The sequence below is a fragment of the Lissotriton helveticus genome, chromosome 4_1, assembly GCF_964261635.1.
Source record: "Lissotriton helveticus chromosome 4_1, aLisHel1.1, whole genome shotgun sequence".
In the NCBI taxonomy this organism is placed as follows: Eukaryota; Metazoa; Chordata; class Amphibia; order Caudata; family Salamandridae; genus Lissotriton; species Lissotriton helveticus.
Genome location: NC_136063.1, coordinates 76,136,470 through 76,154,268, shown reverse-complemented (window position 1 = coordinate 76,154,268; position 17,799 = coordinate 76,136,470). Strand labels below are relative to the sequence as shown.

The 17,799-nt window shown below is 45.8% G+C and overlaps 1 protein-coding gene across 1 annotated transcript in view; it reads left to right on the top strand.

Moving 5' to 3' along the window:
* Nucleotides 1–4,988, top strand: part of LOC144828348 (uncharacterized) — a 51,645-nt gene extending 46,657 nt beyond the window's left edge. The window contains exon 3 of the mRNA XM_078686467.1: nt 701–4,988. Coding sequence (XP_078542593.1) covers nt 2,055–3,482 — 1,428 coding nt within the window. The 5' untranslated portion in view covers nt 701–2,054 and the 3' untranslated portion in view covers nt 3,483–4,988. The remainder of the gene's footprint in view (nt 1–700) is intronic.
* The last annotated feature ends 12,811 nt before the right edge of the window (nt 4,989–17,799 follow it).

The window sequence follows — 17,799 nt, the reverse complement described above, 5'->3', positions numbered from 1 at the left end:
TTACCCAGTTAGTCAATGAGTACAAGAAGAGAAAGTTTCTCTGGATTTTTTAAATGGCATGGCAAGTCATCACATCGCTGCTTTATGGACAATAACTAACTTGCCTTAGGACAATGTAGGTCTGCAATGTTATTAAACAAGTCCTTAGATTTGAAATACTGCTAATTTACTCAGAGAAGGAATCTAATATTACTTGCATTATGGAAGTTTACATCACAAAGTCAGTAAATATCCTGGAGGGGATCCAGTGGTGCATTCCAGGGATCTGGTATTTGGAGTCTGAGTCAGTGCAGGAACCATTCACACACTCTACTAGTCCTAGAAGTTACTGGTCAATCTTGGGAGTAGTGGTGCCGTAGCTGGGCTAGCAACCAGTTAAGTGTCATTTTTAGGGGCAAAAGTTTTTTCAAAACTGAACAGTCTGATCAGTTCTGATCCGATTGGCAGAGGCACCAACTGGATCAAGTAGTTCACCAGTTCCAATCAGAAAACTGTTCTTTACATTTATGCTCTAACTGTACCATTAACCCGTAATATATTGAATGCAGACCCTGATGCTTTTCTCTTCCCTCCTTCTGTGTCTCTCCCCTTTAAAATCACACTATCTTCATCCAGTTTCTCTGTCTTTTATAATCCCTTTGATGAAAGCAGAAACCTGATTGAATTCCCACCCTCACAGAGAGTTGTTTCTCATTCACAGAATCAAAGAACCTGATGAAGGGACCTGCAGCACCCCAACACCAGAAAATCCCACGGCAGCATCACCAGATGAGCAACCGTATCAGTGTTTAGAGTCTGAGAAAACGCTCAGCTAGGGGGTGGACCTGGATACACACCCTACAATTTACGTTCCGGGGAGAAACACAGGCCTCATGTGAGAAAAAGCTCATGCAGGCCTCATCTTTAAGGACAATTTAAAAGAGCCACAACAGAGATCATCTCTATGAGTGTACCAAGTGTGAATACCTTTGTTCTGAATTTATACGTCTGATAAGTACCTCAGATGTTCTGTTCTAGTGAGAAAAAAAACTATTGCAGATTGGGAGAAAAGCTTCGCTCAGCACTCCCACAATTGTAATTCTAATGCGAAATTAGAGCAGTTAATCTGAATATCCTGAGTATAAACTATACCAGTGTAAGGAGTGTGAGAAAAGCGTGACACCCAGAACATCTCTGTTGAAATAGCAGAGAATGCTTACCAGACCGAATATCTAGCTGTATAGGGAATGTGGATAAACCTGCACTGAGGGTACTTCGCTGCACAGGCATTAAATAGTTCCTTCTGATGATAGGTCATACCACTGTGCGGAATGTAGGAAAAGCTCCCCTGAACCAAAGAAGCTGTTGAGAGACCAGAGGGTCCATACAGGTGATGAGCGCTATAATTGTCAAAAATGTGGGATTAGCTTCACTGAGAATGGTGCACTGGTAAAGCAACAGATAATCTGTGCTGGTGAGAAACTCTTTCAGTGTAATGCATGTGGGATAAACTTCCTTGACAAGAAATCACTGTTGTCATATAGTCCATACTGGTTAGAAACCATGTGGCTGTACAGAGAAGGGAAACTAATTAACTGAGAAGGGCACACTGGTGAAGCATAAGATAATGTGTGTGGAACCCTATCAGTGTACTGAATGTGAGAAAATCTTTCCTTGGAATAGCATACAGTACATTCATCAGAGTATCCATACTGGTTAGAAGCCCTATCACTGTACAGAATGTAGGAAATGCTTCAGTAAGAACGGAACACTGATGAAGCATCGGACAACGCATTCCGCTGATAATCCCTATCAGTGTAGGGAATGTGAGAATCGCTTCGCTGTAAAGAGCAAACTGTTGGTGCATCAGAGACTTCATAATGGGAAGAAACCCTATCAGTGTACAGAATGTGGGTAAAGCTTTACTGAGAAGAGCACATTGTTGAAGCATCAGAGATTCCACACTGGTGAGAAACCCTATCAGTGTACAGAATGCATGAAAACCTTTACTGTTAAAAGCCCTTTGTTGAAACATAAATAATTTTCACTTGCGAGAAACCCTTTCAATTTACAGAATGCAGGAAAATCTTTACTTCGAAGGGCACGCTGTTGAATCATCGAGAATCCACACTAGTGAGAAACCCTATCATTGCACAGAACGCGGGAAAAGCTTTACTATGAAAAGCAATTTGTTGACGCATCATCGAATCCACACTGGTGAGAAACCTTATCATTGCACAGAATGCCGGAAAAGCTTTAGTTTGAAAAGCCATTTGTTGAAGCATCAGAGAATCCACACTGGTGAGAAACCCTATCAGTGTACAGAATGCGGGAAAAGCTTTACAGTGAAGGGTGTGCTGCTTCAGCATCAGAGAATCCATACTGGTGAGACACCCTATCAGTGTACAGAATGCAAGAAAAGCTTTACTGTGAAGAGCACATTGTTGAAGCATCAGAGAATCCATACTGGTGAAAAACCCTATCAGTGCATAGAATGTGGAAAAAGGTTCACTCAGAAGATCCAACTGTTGAATCATCAGAGAATCCATACTGGTGAGGAACCCTATCAGTGTACAGAATGCGGAAAAAGCTTTACTGTGAAGGGTGTGCTGCTTCAGCATCAGAGAATCCATACTGGTGAGAAACCCTATCAGTGTACAGAATGCTGGAAATGCTTTACTCAGAAAAGCAATTTGTTGAATCATCAGAGAATCCACACTGGTGAGAAACCCTATCAGTGTATAGAATGTGGTAAAAGCTTTACTGCGAAAAGCAATTTGTTGAATCATAAGAGAATCCACACTGGTGAGAAACCCTATCAGTGTATAGAATGTGGGAAAAGCTTTAGAGCACAAAGCAATTTGTTGAATCATCAGAGATTTCACAATGGTGCGAAACCTTATCAGTGTACAGAATGCAGGAAAAGCTTTACTGAGAAGAGCATATTGTTGAAGCATCAGATAATCCATAATGGTGAGAAACCCTATCAGTGCATAGAATGTGGAAAAAGGTTCACTCAGAAGATCAAACTGTTGAATCATCAGAGAATCCATACTGGTGAGAAACCCTATCATTGCACAGAATGCGGGAAAAGCTTTACTACGAAAATCAATTTGTTGGCGCATCATCGAATCCACACTGGTGAGAAACCTTATCAGTGTACAGAATGTGTGAAAAGCTTTACTGAAAAGAGCACACTGTTGAACCATCAGAGAATCCATACTGGTGAGAAACCCTATCAGTGTACAGAATGCAGGAAAAGCTTTACTGTGAAGAGCACATTGTTAAAGCATCAGAGAATCCATACTGGTGAGAAACCCTATCAGTGTACAGAATGTGGGAAAAGCTTTACTGAGAAGGGTGCGCTGCTTCAGCATCAGAGAATCCATACTGGTGAGAAACCCTATTTGTGTACTGAATGTGGAAAAAGGTTAACTCGGAAGATCTCACTGTTGAAGCATCAGAGAATCCATACAGGTGAGAAGTTGCATTGGTGCACTTAATGTGGGAGAAGCTTCACAAAGAAGAAAGCTTTCTTAAGACAACAAATAACCCACACTGGTGAGAAACTGTGTCCATGCAAAGAATGTGAGGAAAGCTTCACTGATAACAAATCCCTGTCAGAGAATCTGTACTGATGAGAAATCTTTTCATTGTTCCGAATCTAGGGAAAACTTCACTCAGACTCCCTCATTAAAGGCAATTCATTGTGGCAAACGGGAGAAAAGCTTGACAAGAAAGCAGACATTGTAAAATAATGAGAGAATCTGTTCATTGTAGAATTATCATAGTCTAGAGTGTCGAATACTAGTGAAGCAAGATATCAGTATTTGGGAGACAGAATGGATACAAAAGCGAATCCAGAAGTGAGATCCAAAATACAATAAGAGTTCCCTCTTTCACCTTATGTATTCTATTATTTGACATAGGGGTGGGCGTAGTTCGCGAAGTAGCGTTACGCGAAGCTACGCGAAGTGCACTTCACACTACGCGAACTTCACGTAGCACTACGCGAGCTGCGTAGTAGCATGTTCGCACTGTGCAAGATGCATTTTCAATGATTGCACAGTGCGAACAAGCATCCGGCACTGTGCAATCATTGAAAACTGCATCTTTCACAGTGCGAGCTGTAGTTTTCTGCCGCTCGAGTAGATTTTTACTCGAGCTGCAGCTTTTTGAACGCAAACTGGTAGTTTCTCATCGCGAGTGGTCGTGAGCATGCACGACCACTCCCAATGAGAAACCTGACCTCCCCGCCTTGAGAGTCTTGCCGGGATGTCATTTTGCTTGCTCGCGGTCGCGAACATGACGTTGAGGACCGCGAACAAGAAAAAAATGACCGCTGCACTACGCTACGCTGCTCTACGTGTGTTCGCACTGTGCTACGTGCAGCTCGCGTAGTGCAAAGTTGCACAAACTTCGCAAACTACGCGAGCGTAGCGTAGTGCTTCGCCCAGGGTTACATATTATAAACATTGCTGTCTTGCTCTGAACAGGGGTACGTGACTGGTAAATATAATTGTGTGCCATATTGTTGAAAGTATGAAGGTAAAGCTCATCATCACCATGGTGTCAGACCAAGAGCTTTTATAAAGACCGTATTACCCCATACACTTACTTTCTAATATTCCCTCGCCATGACAACTGTTTGTCCTTTTTAAAAAAATACTACTTGTATCATGAATTTAAATGCACACATGTAGACACACACCTGTGAAAGTAAATGTGCAATAACATGTTATTTGGAACAACAATGCAAGAGTCAAACATTTCTAACTGTGACAAAATTACATGTTAAAGTTTCAATGCAATGCAATGTAACTGACTTGAGAAAATATTTACAACTAATTCTCATGAGAAAACATCATGGCATGTGAAGATCTGTAACATGTAATATGCTGTATCATTGTGTTTTTTTTTAAAGACTTATTTTATTTCATGAGTAGGTGAAATGCTATAATGTTTGGTTGTATGTAGTTAAAAGCCAAAAAGCAACGCTTAATTATTTAGATAAGTGTGAGAGACTCTTTTTTGCAGGCTTTCCCCATACACTTTTTGCCTTACTATTGCTGGATTTAGTGCTGTGTAATGACTGTGCAGTGCCTGTGGACCCTGCATTCCTGGCCTCTTTGCATGTACTCTGACCCTTAAAAGTATTTGTTTAATTGGCTTATCTCCAATTGACATACGTTTTCTAATGCATTGGTCCCTAATGTATGACAGCCGATGTATACAGGGCCTATATGTTCCTCATGGACTGCAACACTTATTGTGCCACCACGAGTGTGACGAGGTGTAACATCTCCTGGCAGAGCAGCTTTAAAACGTCTGTGAGGGGGGAAAAATCAGAATCACCAGGTACGCGTTGTTGAGGTCTAAGCGGACCATCCAGTCTTGCGGACGGAGAACGTCTTGGAGGAGTTGTATCCCCTCCATCTTGAAATGGCGATAGACCAGCCATTCGTTGAACTCGCTTAAGTTGATAACCGGTCTGTGACCGCCATCGGTCTTGTCGACCAAAAAGATATTGCTTATGAACCCCCTGGAAACAACGACATCACCCCTTCGCAAGACCTCTGCAACTCCCTCGCCTCCTACTTCCACAACAAGATCGCGGACATACACAACAGCTTCAGCACTCAGCCAACGCACGCCATGACCGAACCACCACCTCCCACCACCACCCTCCGCGCCTGGACCCCGATCAGCACCGAAGACACCATCCGCACGATGAACTCCATCCACTCCGGATCTCCGACAGACCCCTGCCCTCCCCACGTCTTCAACAAGGCCGACGCTGTCATCGCACCCCACCTGCGGGACATCATCAACACCTCCTTCGACATCGCCACCTTCCCGGAGAGCTGGAAGCACGCCGAACTCAGCGCTCTACTCAAGAAACCATCAGCAGACCCTACCGACCTCAAGAATTACCGCCCCATCTCGCTGCTCCCGTTTCCGGCCAAAGTCATCGAGAAGACCGTCAACAAGCAACTGGCCGCCTTCCTCGAGACGAACGGCTCCCTCGACCTCTCACAGTCTGGCTTCCGGGCCAACCACAGCACCGAGACCGCCCTGATCGCAGCCACAGACGACATCCGAGCCCTGCTCGACAACGGAGAAACAGCGGCCCTCATCCTCCTGGACCTCTCCGCGGCCTTCGACACTGTCTGCCACCGCACCCTAGTACAGCGCCTCAGCAACGTCGGAATCCAGGAGAAGGCACTGGAGTGGATCACCTCCTTCCTCACCGGAAGGACACAGAGAGTCCGCCTCCCCCCTTCAGATCGGAGGCCACCGAAGTCATCTGCGGCGTTCCTCAAGGCTCCTCGCTCAGCCCAACTCTCTTCAACGTCTACATGAGCCCCCTCGCAGCCATCGCACGCCAGCACAACCTGAACATCATCTCCTACGCCGACGACACCCAGCTGATCCTCTCCCTCACTAACGACCCCGCCACCGCCAGAGCCAACCTGCACGAAGGGATGACAGAAGTAGCCAAATGGATGTTGAACAGCCGCCTGAAACTGAACTCAGACAAGACGGAAGTCCTCATCCTGGGATCCTCACCCTCCGCCTGGGACGACTCCTGGTGGCCCCCCGCCCTGGGCAGCGCACCCAAACCAACTGACCACGCACGCAACCTGGGCTTCATCCTGGACTCCTCCCTCTCCATGACCAGACAAGTCAACGCCGTCTCCTCGTTGTGCTTCCACATCCTGCGAATGCTACGCAAGATCTTCCGATGGATCCCCACCGAGACCAGGAAGATGGTCACCCAGGCCCTCGTCACCAGCCGTCTGGACTACGGCAACTCCCTCAACGCCGGAACCACCGCCAAACTCCAGAAGAGACTCCAGCGGATCCAGAACACCTCAGCACGACTCATCCTGGACATCCCCCGCCGCAGCCACATCTCCGGACACCTGAGAGACCTGCACTGGCTCCCGGTCAACAAGAGAATCACCTTCCGGCTCCTCACCCACGCACACAAAGCCTTACACAACCAAGGACCAGGATACCTCAACAGCCGCCTCAACTTCTACGCTCCCACGCGCCAGCTTCGATCGACCAGCCACGCCCTCGCCGCCGTCCCCCGCATCCGAAGAGCCACCACAGGAGGAAGGTCCTTCTCCTACCTGGCCGCCAAGACTTGGAACTCCCTTCCGACCCACCTCCGCCTGACCCAGGACCACCTCGCCTTCAGGAAGCAGCTCAAGACCTGGCTATTCGAGCAGTAGCGAAACCCCCCCCCCCCCCCCCCCCCCCCCCCCCAGCGCCTTGAGACCCTCCGGGTGAGTAGTGCTATACAAATGCTCTGTTTGTTTGATTGATTGATTGGGGTGAGGGACGGTCAGGCATTTTCCTTACTGGAGCAGAATGTGACTCATCTGTTGGACATTCACTCGTTTACAATTATATTAAAATCCACCATGCATATAATACTTCGCCTTCACATTTGGCCTGTTTATTTGAAAGGAGTTTAAGTTCCCACAATTTTCCCCCTTATTAAGGTCCTTTCAAATGGGGGTTATTTAATGCTTAGCGATCAAGATTGCTGTGGAATGCGATCTAGAGTCCCATAAATTTTGTGTGTTTGCCAGCTTGTTACATGTTGCAACAACGTCTTGTTTCCCCGTCCGCATGGGATTGCAGATGGCTCATCTTCAATTCCAACTTTGAAGGCAGACTTCAGCAAGCTAAGAAGACTCAAAGTATTATTGTTTCAATATAAGGTAGCTCTCACATCTGCTTGCGAAACCTCTGAATTGGAGGTGGCTAGAACTTCTAGTGAAATTCAGTCATTGTTGAATACAAACATTCCCCTGCATTTCGGTGAACTAGTGCATCTAATTTTTAATAACTAATACAACCGGTCTTGCACACTTCTTTAAAGTTTTCTGCTCCAGCCGCGTCCGTTCGTTCCAATCTGTTTTAGGAATAATACTGAATTTTATCCATTCCATTTTTCCAGTGTATTCTGAGGATTTTTGCTGCTGTTATTCCTTATTTGCAGCATTCTCATCCTATTTCTACTTCTCCGCAATGGATGTTCTTTTTGCAGGGCCTCTCTAACTAAAAAAGCTCCAACACTATTGTGAGCGTATGCTTCAGATATATGGAATATTTCTACTGCAAGAGCTGGATCTTAACTGGTTCTTAACATTCTAGCCTGCCTGTTTTACCTGCGTACAACCGTTTTTCCACTGACTCTGGTACCCCTTTGAATGGCACTGGATATTTGCCTGGCTTCCAAGACACCCGCTGCCTTAAACATGGGACTGGTAATGGGTCCCTTAGCAAACCCATTTTCAGGATTGTCTCTCGGGTTTGCGACTTCTTCACAATACGAGGTTTGAGCCACCCATTTTCGAGGAAATAAGTGCATCGGCACATGGATCACAGAATACAGGCTCTACTAACACGATGCAGGTTGTCCGTGAATTATTCCAGCATTGGCTGGGAATGAGAATCATGTCTGTTCTTTGGAATTTTTTATTTGGGCTGTGGATCAGTCTTCTTGTGCTGAATCAGACTGCTTTATGTAGTTCCTGGCCTTTGAATTGACCAGTGACACAATGAATTTTTCCAAATCACCATGATTCGATAATTCTTTTCCAAATTGACAATTCCTTAAAAAAAATCAGAATATGACTTTTACAAGCTATGCTTTGAGTTTGTTTATCTTTCAGTTACATTCACACTATTTAGTGCTATTATCCTGCCCAAAGGGAGGGTGTTGTGTGTTTCTTTCATGGCCCATTGTAGTTTTCCCTATATTAGCCTAACTGTACACATTGTAGGTCACTTTTATTTTGCACTACATAACACTCTTGCCTTTGTGCCACATTGTGTTTTCACACAGAACCTGCACATGTTTTTATATTTTATTCTTTTCCTGGGATTTAGTCTGAATACACTAGACAAGGTTGAACAACAATGCCCCTTGCTTTTCTCTCTGGTCAGTCACTAGCACTTAGACATAACAAGAGAATGCAGCTGCTGTTTGTGAGAAAACATATCTTGTCATATAACTGAGGACAGGGGTTTTGAAAACACACGCACTGTGCAAAGGTCCTGAAGCAAGAGTGCTGCGCCAGCTGAGATGCAGAACAACCACCTTTATATGCTAAGGTACGGTGTCCGCCACTAATCCCAGAGAGCTATAATATATAAACATTTAGCTTCAGTAGAAAGAGGGAGTTAGGCTATGCTGTCTTATAATATGACAGGGCTTTTTATGGTATATGGTTTGTAAAACATGCTAATGATATGTTTGTTATGCATTTGTTGTCCAATTCTGGCGCAGATACTGCATCTTAGAGCACGATAGTTTAAATAAATATTATAAACTTCCTTCGTGTCTCTAGCTTAACTTATTGTGGACAAGTACCAGTGAGAGAGCGGAAGGGCGTGTCCTGTTTACAGCGATCCGTTAGAGGGTCCAGAGTGTTCTGATCTGGGGTGCTAACTTACTTGTTTCTCTGGAAAGATTATGAGGGCAAGTGAGGCACTACAGCTAGTCGGACTCGGGCTCCTAGATACTGAGGTGGTATGGTGACTCAGTCCATACATGCTGATGTTCTATGGTCTCAAGCATAGGTATGTTCCTGAGCAGAATCCTTGCAACACCACATTTGAAGGGCATCTGGTGGGCCTATTAGGATGGTGTTGCTCTTTTGTTTAGACAGACAAGCTGGTTTCTCAGGCACTGAGGAAAAAGCCATTGTCAAACAGTTTATTCAAGGGGAGCGTAACCCCCAGGTAGCCACACCTACGGGATGGACTAGAGAACTCCACACACACAGAGAAAGGTCCAGACATGTTGGGTGTGGGCAGAAGCATGTATTCTGGGATTGCTAAGTGCCACATGTAAGAAATCCATTTTTTTGGGTTGCGGGGAGTGTTAACCCTTCTCAAGCAACAACCACAAGCCAGGTCGGGGGGGGGCCGCAGGGGGCACAGCGGCGGGGGAAACGAGCGGAACAGAAGGCAAAATGGGCACAAAAACGAGGAAAAAACGAGTGGCGCAGAAGGCAGAAGGGCACAAAAAAACGAGTGGAACAGAGGGCAGAAGGGCACAAAAAACGAGTCGAACAGAGGGCAGAAGGGCACAAAAAACGAGGGGAAAACGAAGTGGAACAGAGGGCAGAAAGGCACAAAAAACGAGTGGAACAGAGGGCAGAAGGGCATAAAAAACAAGGGGAAAACGAGTGGAAGAGAGGGCAGAAAGGCACAAAAAATGAGTGGAACAGAGGGCAGAAAGGCACAAAAAACGAGAGGAAAAACGAGTGGATCAGAAGGCAAAAGGGGCAAAAAAAGAGGGAAAAACGAGTGGCGCAGAGGGCAGACGGGCACAAAAAACAAATGGCACAGAGGCAAAATACAGAAATATAGGGGCAGCTAAGAACAGAAGGCAGAACGGGCAGAGAGGCACGGGGGCAGCAAGGGGAACAGAAGGGAAAACTGGGCAGAGCCACGGGGCAGCGAGGGGTACAGAGGTAAAGACCGGGCAGAGAGAGCACAGGGAGAGCGAGGGGACCAGAGGGAAGAAAAAAGGGCACGGACCACGCACAGGCAGCAGGGGAAGACAGACCACAGCAGTCACAGACACAACAATGAAAATACAGGCAATACAATAAAAGCAATAAAACGTTGAAAGGCACATGTGTATAGGTTACCATTACTTGGCAGGCAGGTAAAAATAGATGCAGCCACGATCAGCAGTAGGATTTTCATGCTGCTGTCTGAATGCTCACTTTCCACAAGCCCTTGGGTACCACTAAATAATACACTGCTGTATGCATACAGCCCATCTCTTTTTAACCTATATGTACAACCACTCGCTGCAGTGGCTAAAGCATGGGATCTCTCCTTAGTGTCTTACGCAGATGACACGCAACTAGCCATCACTCTCACTGAAGGCCCTTCCACCACGGCCTCAAGATTTAAAGATGGTCTAGCTGCCATAGCCCAATGGATGACGGACAACTGCCTGCAGCTTAACGCAGGAAAGACGGAGGTGCTGCTCCTCGGTAAGAACACCCACTACTGGAACGAACACTGGTGGCCCACGTCACTTGGCACTATCCCACCTCCTAAATCCCTGGTCAAAAACCTTGGTGTCTGGATGGACGCTGCACTTAGCTTCCAGACCCACACAAAAAAAGTGGCAGCTACCTGTGTGGGCCTGCTAAGGAGCCTCAATCCTATACTTGGATTCTTCGACCCCAAGACTCGCCAGCTGATTGTCCAAGCCACAATCCTATCCCGCCTGGAATACGCCAATGTTCTGCTACTGGGCGCAAACAAAGCGGAAATCGCACGACTTCAACGCGTGCAGAACACTGCGGCTAGAGCCTTAGTCGGTCTCCCCCGCAGATGCTCAGCCAGAGCCACTATTCGAAAACTGCACTGGCTACCCATTCAATCATGTATCCAGTTCAAAACACTTATTATGATTTTCAAGATACTTAAAACTGGACGCCCAGAACTACTTCGCCCACTTCTAATACCCTATGTGCCACAACGCAACCTTCACTCGCTAGGACAACACCTTCTGACTGTCCCCCGGACGAGGCTTGCCCGCACTGGCGGACGCTCCTTTAAGGCGTTGGGAGCCAAACTCTGGAACACCCTTCCTCTGCACATCCGCTCTTTGGACAACTTGACTGCCTTCCGCAAAGCAGTCAAAACCCACTTGTTCCCCTCTCCCTAGTCCCCTTGGCCCTCTCCTCCTCTTTCCCTCAGGTGTTGACACGGTCTTCTTAGCGCCGGGACGCCTCTTCGCTGGGGCAGCTGTCGCGCTTTAACAAATGTTAACATAATATAACATGTCCATGCCAATAGACCCAATTCAGGCTGTCTCCCTATTGAAATTGCCTCTGCTTCAAAAGGCGTTTTTAAAAAGAAATTTAAATTGTACAAATTGCTTGGGGGTCCCCGGCTTCCAGTAGTGATTCAGTGGGGGTCCTCAGGAGTCAAAAGTTTGGGAACCACTGCTCTACATCATTGCCGATGAGCAGCTTGAGGAAGTTGCGGTGAAGATTTCTACTTTGTCCATTTTTCAAAAGTCGAAAATCTCCAGATCGATGACGCTGCAGGCTGTAGCTGACGAGGGCTTCACAAGGCAAGATACCCCTTCTGATAGTGGAAGTTAAACAGAATTTCCTGCTGTGGTAAAGAATGTAGCTGGAGCTACTGCAAAATCAGGCCGATCAGTTATGCACCTCGGATAGATCGGCAAGAAGGTATATCCTGGTCTTCAGTTACTTTTCAGGCTACTTTTTGGTGGAAAATGTTGTAAGTCCCATGTTTTAGGGTTAGGCTGGTACAACACCTTTATCACTACTTCCAAGGATCCTGGACTAGTTGGAGACCACTTCGGGGTCAGGACTCACTTCAGGCAGGGTCCAGGTGCCGAATCAAGGTTGTTGGATGTTGTTGGGTCCCTGTAGCTCAGAACAGAAGGCCAACCAAGTAGCCTTTGGATTCTCTCTGGTGGTCCTGTGTTCAAGCAGCAAGGCAGTAAACCAAATAGTGGGTCTGAGGGTCCAATATTTATACCGCGTTCCAGCATTTGAAGTGGGAGAGACTAGCAGGTCTTTGTACATCTGGTTCTAGAAATTTCTCCTCGTCCTGTGACCAGGCTCCCAGAGTTCTAGGATGACAAAAGGCTGGTGTTGAGTTCTTTGTGAGTGTTCTAGAGGTAGGCCTTTGAAATGTAAGTGGGCCAGGGAAACCCTCTGCCTCTCTTATCCAGCCAACACCTCACCCCCCCCTTTGTCTCACTGTCTAGGAGGAATACAAAAATGCCTCCCTAGTGACAGTGATATAAACCAGAACACAGGCTGCAGGCACCAAATGGCTCGGACATGAAAGTGCCAACTTTCTAAAAGTGGTATTTTCAGAATTGTGACTTTAAATCAGATTTTACTATTAAAGAGGATTTTAAATTACAATACTTTAGAGACCAAACATGACATGACTACCTATTCCCAAACAAAAGTTATCACTTATTTGATGTAATCAGGTAACCCAACGTTATCCTATGGGAGAGGTAGACCTCGTAGTAGTGAAAAAACAATTATCGATGTTTTCACTACCAGCACATGTAAAACTTGTTCCACTTTTTAAATACAATGCACGCTGCCCTATGGCCTCTTTAGGGCTTGCCTTAGGGATGAGACACATTTTCAAATTGAAGGTTTAGGCTTGGCAAAAGGTTTATTTCTTTTGGAGTTTTATATAGCGCAAATTTGACCTGAAGAATTGGAGCGCTTTACATGAGCACCAGTTGCATTACATAAGGACACATTAAGTTTTGTTAGGCAGGGGGAGATTAAGTGATTTTGCACAGAATCACAGGATGTTGAGCGTTGTTGCAGAGACTCGAACCCGGCTCCAGATTTGAAATTGACCGCCCTAGCCGTTAGGCCACATCCTCTTGGTTGAGGTTGATTTTGGCAGTTCGAATTAGCAGTTTAAAATTGTACACTGCAGTGTCAGGCCTGAGATGTTTTAGAGGGTTGTGTGAGTGGCACAATAGTAGTATATATGTATAGGCCCTGGGTACACGTAGTACCTCTTTATTAGGGAATTATGATTAAATTAAATGTTCAAATTTACATACGCTATTTTTACCATGTTTAAGGTGCGTGCACAAGCACTTCAGCACTGGTTAGCAGCAATCAAGAGCACATTGTCCTAAGTCCAATAAAAACGAATTCCTGGGAACTTGAGGGGCCAGGAAAAACATTTGGTGGAAGATCACACCAAAGGCTGTCTGGTCTAATGCGTTCTTCGCAGCTGAAAGCTGGGATAGCTACCCACTCTCCTGGGAGTTCTCATTATTAAAGCAGAAGAGCCTGAATAAACCATCGCCATTGGAGCGGTCAGACCCAGGGCGGTGTTCCAGTGTAAAGTCCATTACGTATAAGGAGATGGACCACCTTAGCAGTTGAGGATTCTCACCCCTCATCTGTATGAGCCATCTAAGGGGCCTGCTGTCTGTCTGAACTTCGAAGTGAGTCCCAAACAGGTATGATATCAGCTACCAAAACAAATAGGGGGGAGGTAGAGGTATAGGCTAGGTCCACCCTCCAAAGACAGACGTAGACCTAAATAAACCGAGGTATAGGGTAAAAGAACCTAGCCAAAGGAGAGATTTCCGTACTCAATCTGAGTTTTGAAAATCAGCAAGGAAAAAAAGCTTTTCTTTCTTGAGTCCCCTCGCTCACCAGGGTTTCCCCATGGTAACATGCTTAATCATAGGTGCCATCTCAGTCCTCTACAGACTGAGGTGTGATACGACTTGCGGATTTACGTAGGAACACTATTGTGAAAAACTATGTGTAGTGCAGGAAGTGTAGTGGAGTGGGTAGGTGTGAGTTAAAAATACCTAACTAGTGGGCATAATAGTTTTATTCTTGCTCCTAGTTAGTATAGTCTAAAACCGGGGTAGAATACAGGAAAAACTAGCTATAATGGGTTAGATGCTCCTAGTATTTCGTGAACATGTTTCGAGCATTCCGCTATGCTCTTCGTCAGGACTACACAGGGACCAGCCCTGTGTTTGCCACTCCTATTTAACCTAAATGTGGTCAAGAAAACCTAAAAAAAAAACGCTGTAACTAATAAGCATGCGTTAGTACATACATACGTTTGAGCATTGTCACGTAGTATCTGTGGGATATAACAACAAGCATTGTTAAGGAAACACAGGCCCCCTGGTCCATACTGGTATACATTAAGGGAATTACTGTACATACAACATATCACAACAGGTGCTAGAATCGCCTTTCTATGTGCCTCTGTGGATCAGAAAAAGTGCCTTTGCTTTCACTCTCAGAAACAATATCAGCATATCTAATTGTTTTTAACGAGTGGTCAAGTGGAGTTATAAGGAGTTTAAAAAAAAAGTTAAGAAACACCAAGTGGTACTGGCACACAATACAAAAAACACACACAAGTATTACATACTTATCGGGAAACAAAACTATGCCCCATGGTCTCGGAGAGGCTGCAAGTATCTCTAGTACCTTGCGGAATGCAAAAGAGGAGAACGGGGGGAAGATTAAGGCTTGTCAGTGGTTTTGCGGGAAATAGAAAGAATTGCGGTATTATCTTGTGTCGAGGCTCGGTTTTGGCCGGGACTCCGTGCTGCCTGTAAAGAAAGGGCTTACTTGATAAGAAGATCCTCATGGCGTGTACACCTAACTAGAACCCTCCGAACCGCATCTTAGCGTGTCCTGCGTCAGGGCCAGTTTTGTGTCTCCATATCCACATTGTCATTGCGGTTAACGTCTAGAGCGGACGCACAATCTGAAACGGCCAATACCTAGTGACTAAACGTGTCGGCCATGTTGGGTCTATTAAGTTTACACAAGTGAACCAATTCTTAGTGTTAGATGCCGTTTGTTGCAGCTATTTACCGTTTCAACTTGATGTTGATGATGAATAAAGTAATTATGGAGGTGTATTTATAAAAAGGGTTAAAAAACGAACTCCGTTTTTCAAAGATGTATCATAATAAAGTACAAGTTGACACGAGGTGATTTATTATGTTTTTAAATGCTTTACAAGGGTTGTGTCCACAGACAGCGTATTAAACCTGTATAGAAAAATGTTATCAAAAAATGGCCGTCATAGATTGGCTAGTGCTGTTGATGTGCTGACAGATTATTCGTACATAATACCGTGTGGTTTTATTCAAGGAAAGTCATATCATGTTATTACGGGTCTATGGTTTGGAGAAGGTATTACTTGTGTATATAATCTTATGGAAATAAAAATAATTTAAAAAAAAAATGAAATATGTCAGACAATTTCGTTCTCATATTGGCATTCATGTAATATCAAGGTGAGGTCTAGGATTATATTTATCAAAGGCTATGACAACAAAAAGGTGTATGTGAAACTGTGTTTTCAAAAATGGCCGCCATATAATGGCTAAAGATATAAGTGCTATTCAGGCAGGAGTGCGTTTGCATTTCATACTCACGTGTTTAGATTAGTTAAAAAGAATTTAGAATAAAAGTTCTCTTCTTTTATTTTGGTAATTTTATAATATGGAAAATTTAAAAACGTTTGGTTTTTCCGATGAGGACTTTTTGAACATGTTAGGACAGATTACAGGGAGTAATACCACCACTACTAATCCCACACCCAACACCAATAGTGAGTGGCTAAAACTACTCAATCTTAAAAAGAAAGCCAAACGTATGGAATCACAAGCATTCTTTATGTGTGTACATCTATAATCAGGAGTGATTCCAACAGGGCTTAGAGTAAGAAACATGCCTGCTCTATTTGTCGAGGTGCGTAGATTTCTTGAGCGGTGGTCGCTCATTGCCAACCGCTGCTCAAGAGATTGGATGCTCCTGATAATAGAGACCGTACGAGAGATGATAGTTATTGTTAAGAAAGAAATATTGGACTTGAAAGAAAAACTCAAAGCCAGTCCAGCAGTAGAGGAAGCTAAGAAAACGCTTCAGGAAATAAATGAAGAAATAGTAGAATTTGATAGCTCTCTCATAAAAAAGAAAACGGACAAGCTCAAGAAAGACGTCAGATGGTTTACGCATGAAAAAATCTATCCCTACCTTAGAACAGATTTCTACCAAGAGGGATCCAATGACCAGGCCCCCTCAGGAGCTAGGCAATCTGATCAGGCACAATCAATCAATCAATCAATCATAACACTTGTATAGCGCACTACTCACCCGGAAGGGTCTCAAGGCGCTTGGGGGAAGGGGTCCGCTACTGCTCGAACAGCCAGGTCTTGAGTTGTCTCCTGAAGGCGAGATGGTCCTGGGTCAGCCGAAGGTGGATGGGGAGGGAGTTCCATGTCTTGGCCGCCAGGTAGGAGAAGGATCTGCCTCCGGCGGTGGCTCTTCGGATGCGTGGTACGGCGGCGAGGGCGAGGCTAGTAGACCGCAGCTGGCGGGTGGGCGTGTAGAAGGTCAGGCGGTCGTTGAGGTACTTGGGGCCCAGGTCGTGGAGAGACTTGTGTGCGTGGGTGAGGTGCCTGAACGTGATCCTCTTGTTGACGGGGAGCCAGTGCAGGTCTCTCAGGTGGCCGGAGATGTGGCTGCGTCGGGGGATGTCCAGGATGAGTCGGGCGGAGGCGTTCTGGATGCGTTCAAGTCTTTTCTGTAGCTTGGCTGTGGTTCCGGCGTAGAGGGTGTTTACGTAGTCCAGTCGGCTGGTGACGAGTGCCTGGGTGACCGTCTTCCTGGTTTCGGTCGGGATCCATCGGAAGATCTTGCGAAGCATGCGTAGGGTGTGAAAGCATGATGAGGAGACGGCGTTGACTTGTCTGGTCATCGAGAGGGAGGAGTCCAGGATGAAGCCCATGTTGCGTGCGTGGTCTGTTGGCTTGGGAGTGGTGCCCAGGGCGGGGGGCCACCAGGAGTCGTCCCAGGCGGAGGGCGATGGTCCCAGGATGAGGACTTCCGTCTTGTCTGAGTTCAGTTTCAGGCGGCTGTTCTTCATCCACTCGGCGACGTCTTTCATCCCTTTGTGTAGGCTGGTTCTGGCGGTGTCGAGGTCTCTGGTGAGGGAGAGGATCAGCTGGGTGTCATCGGCATATGAGATGATGTTGAGGTTGTGTTGGCGTGCGATGGCTGCAAGAGGTCTCATGTAGACGTTGAAGAGGGTGGGCTGAGTGATGATCCTTGCGGTACGCCTCAGATGACTTCGGTGGCCTCGGATTGAAACGGGGGAGGCGGACTCTCTGTGTTCTTCCGGCGAGGAACGAGATGATCCACTCCAGTGCCTTCTCTTGGATGCCGATGTTGCTGAGGCGTTGAACTAGGG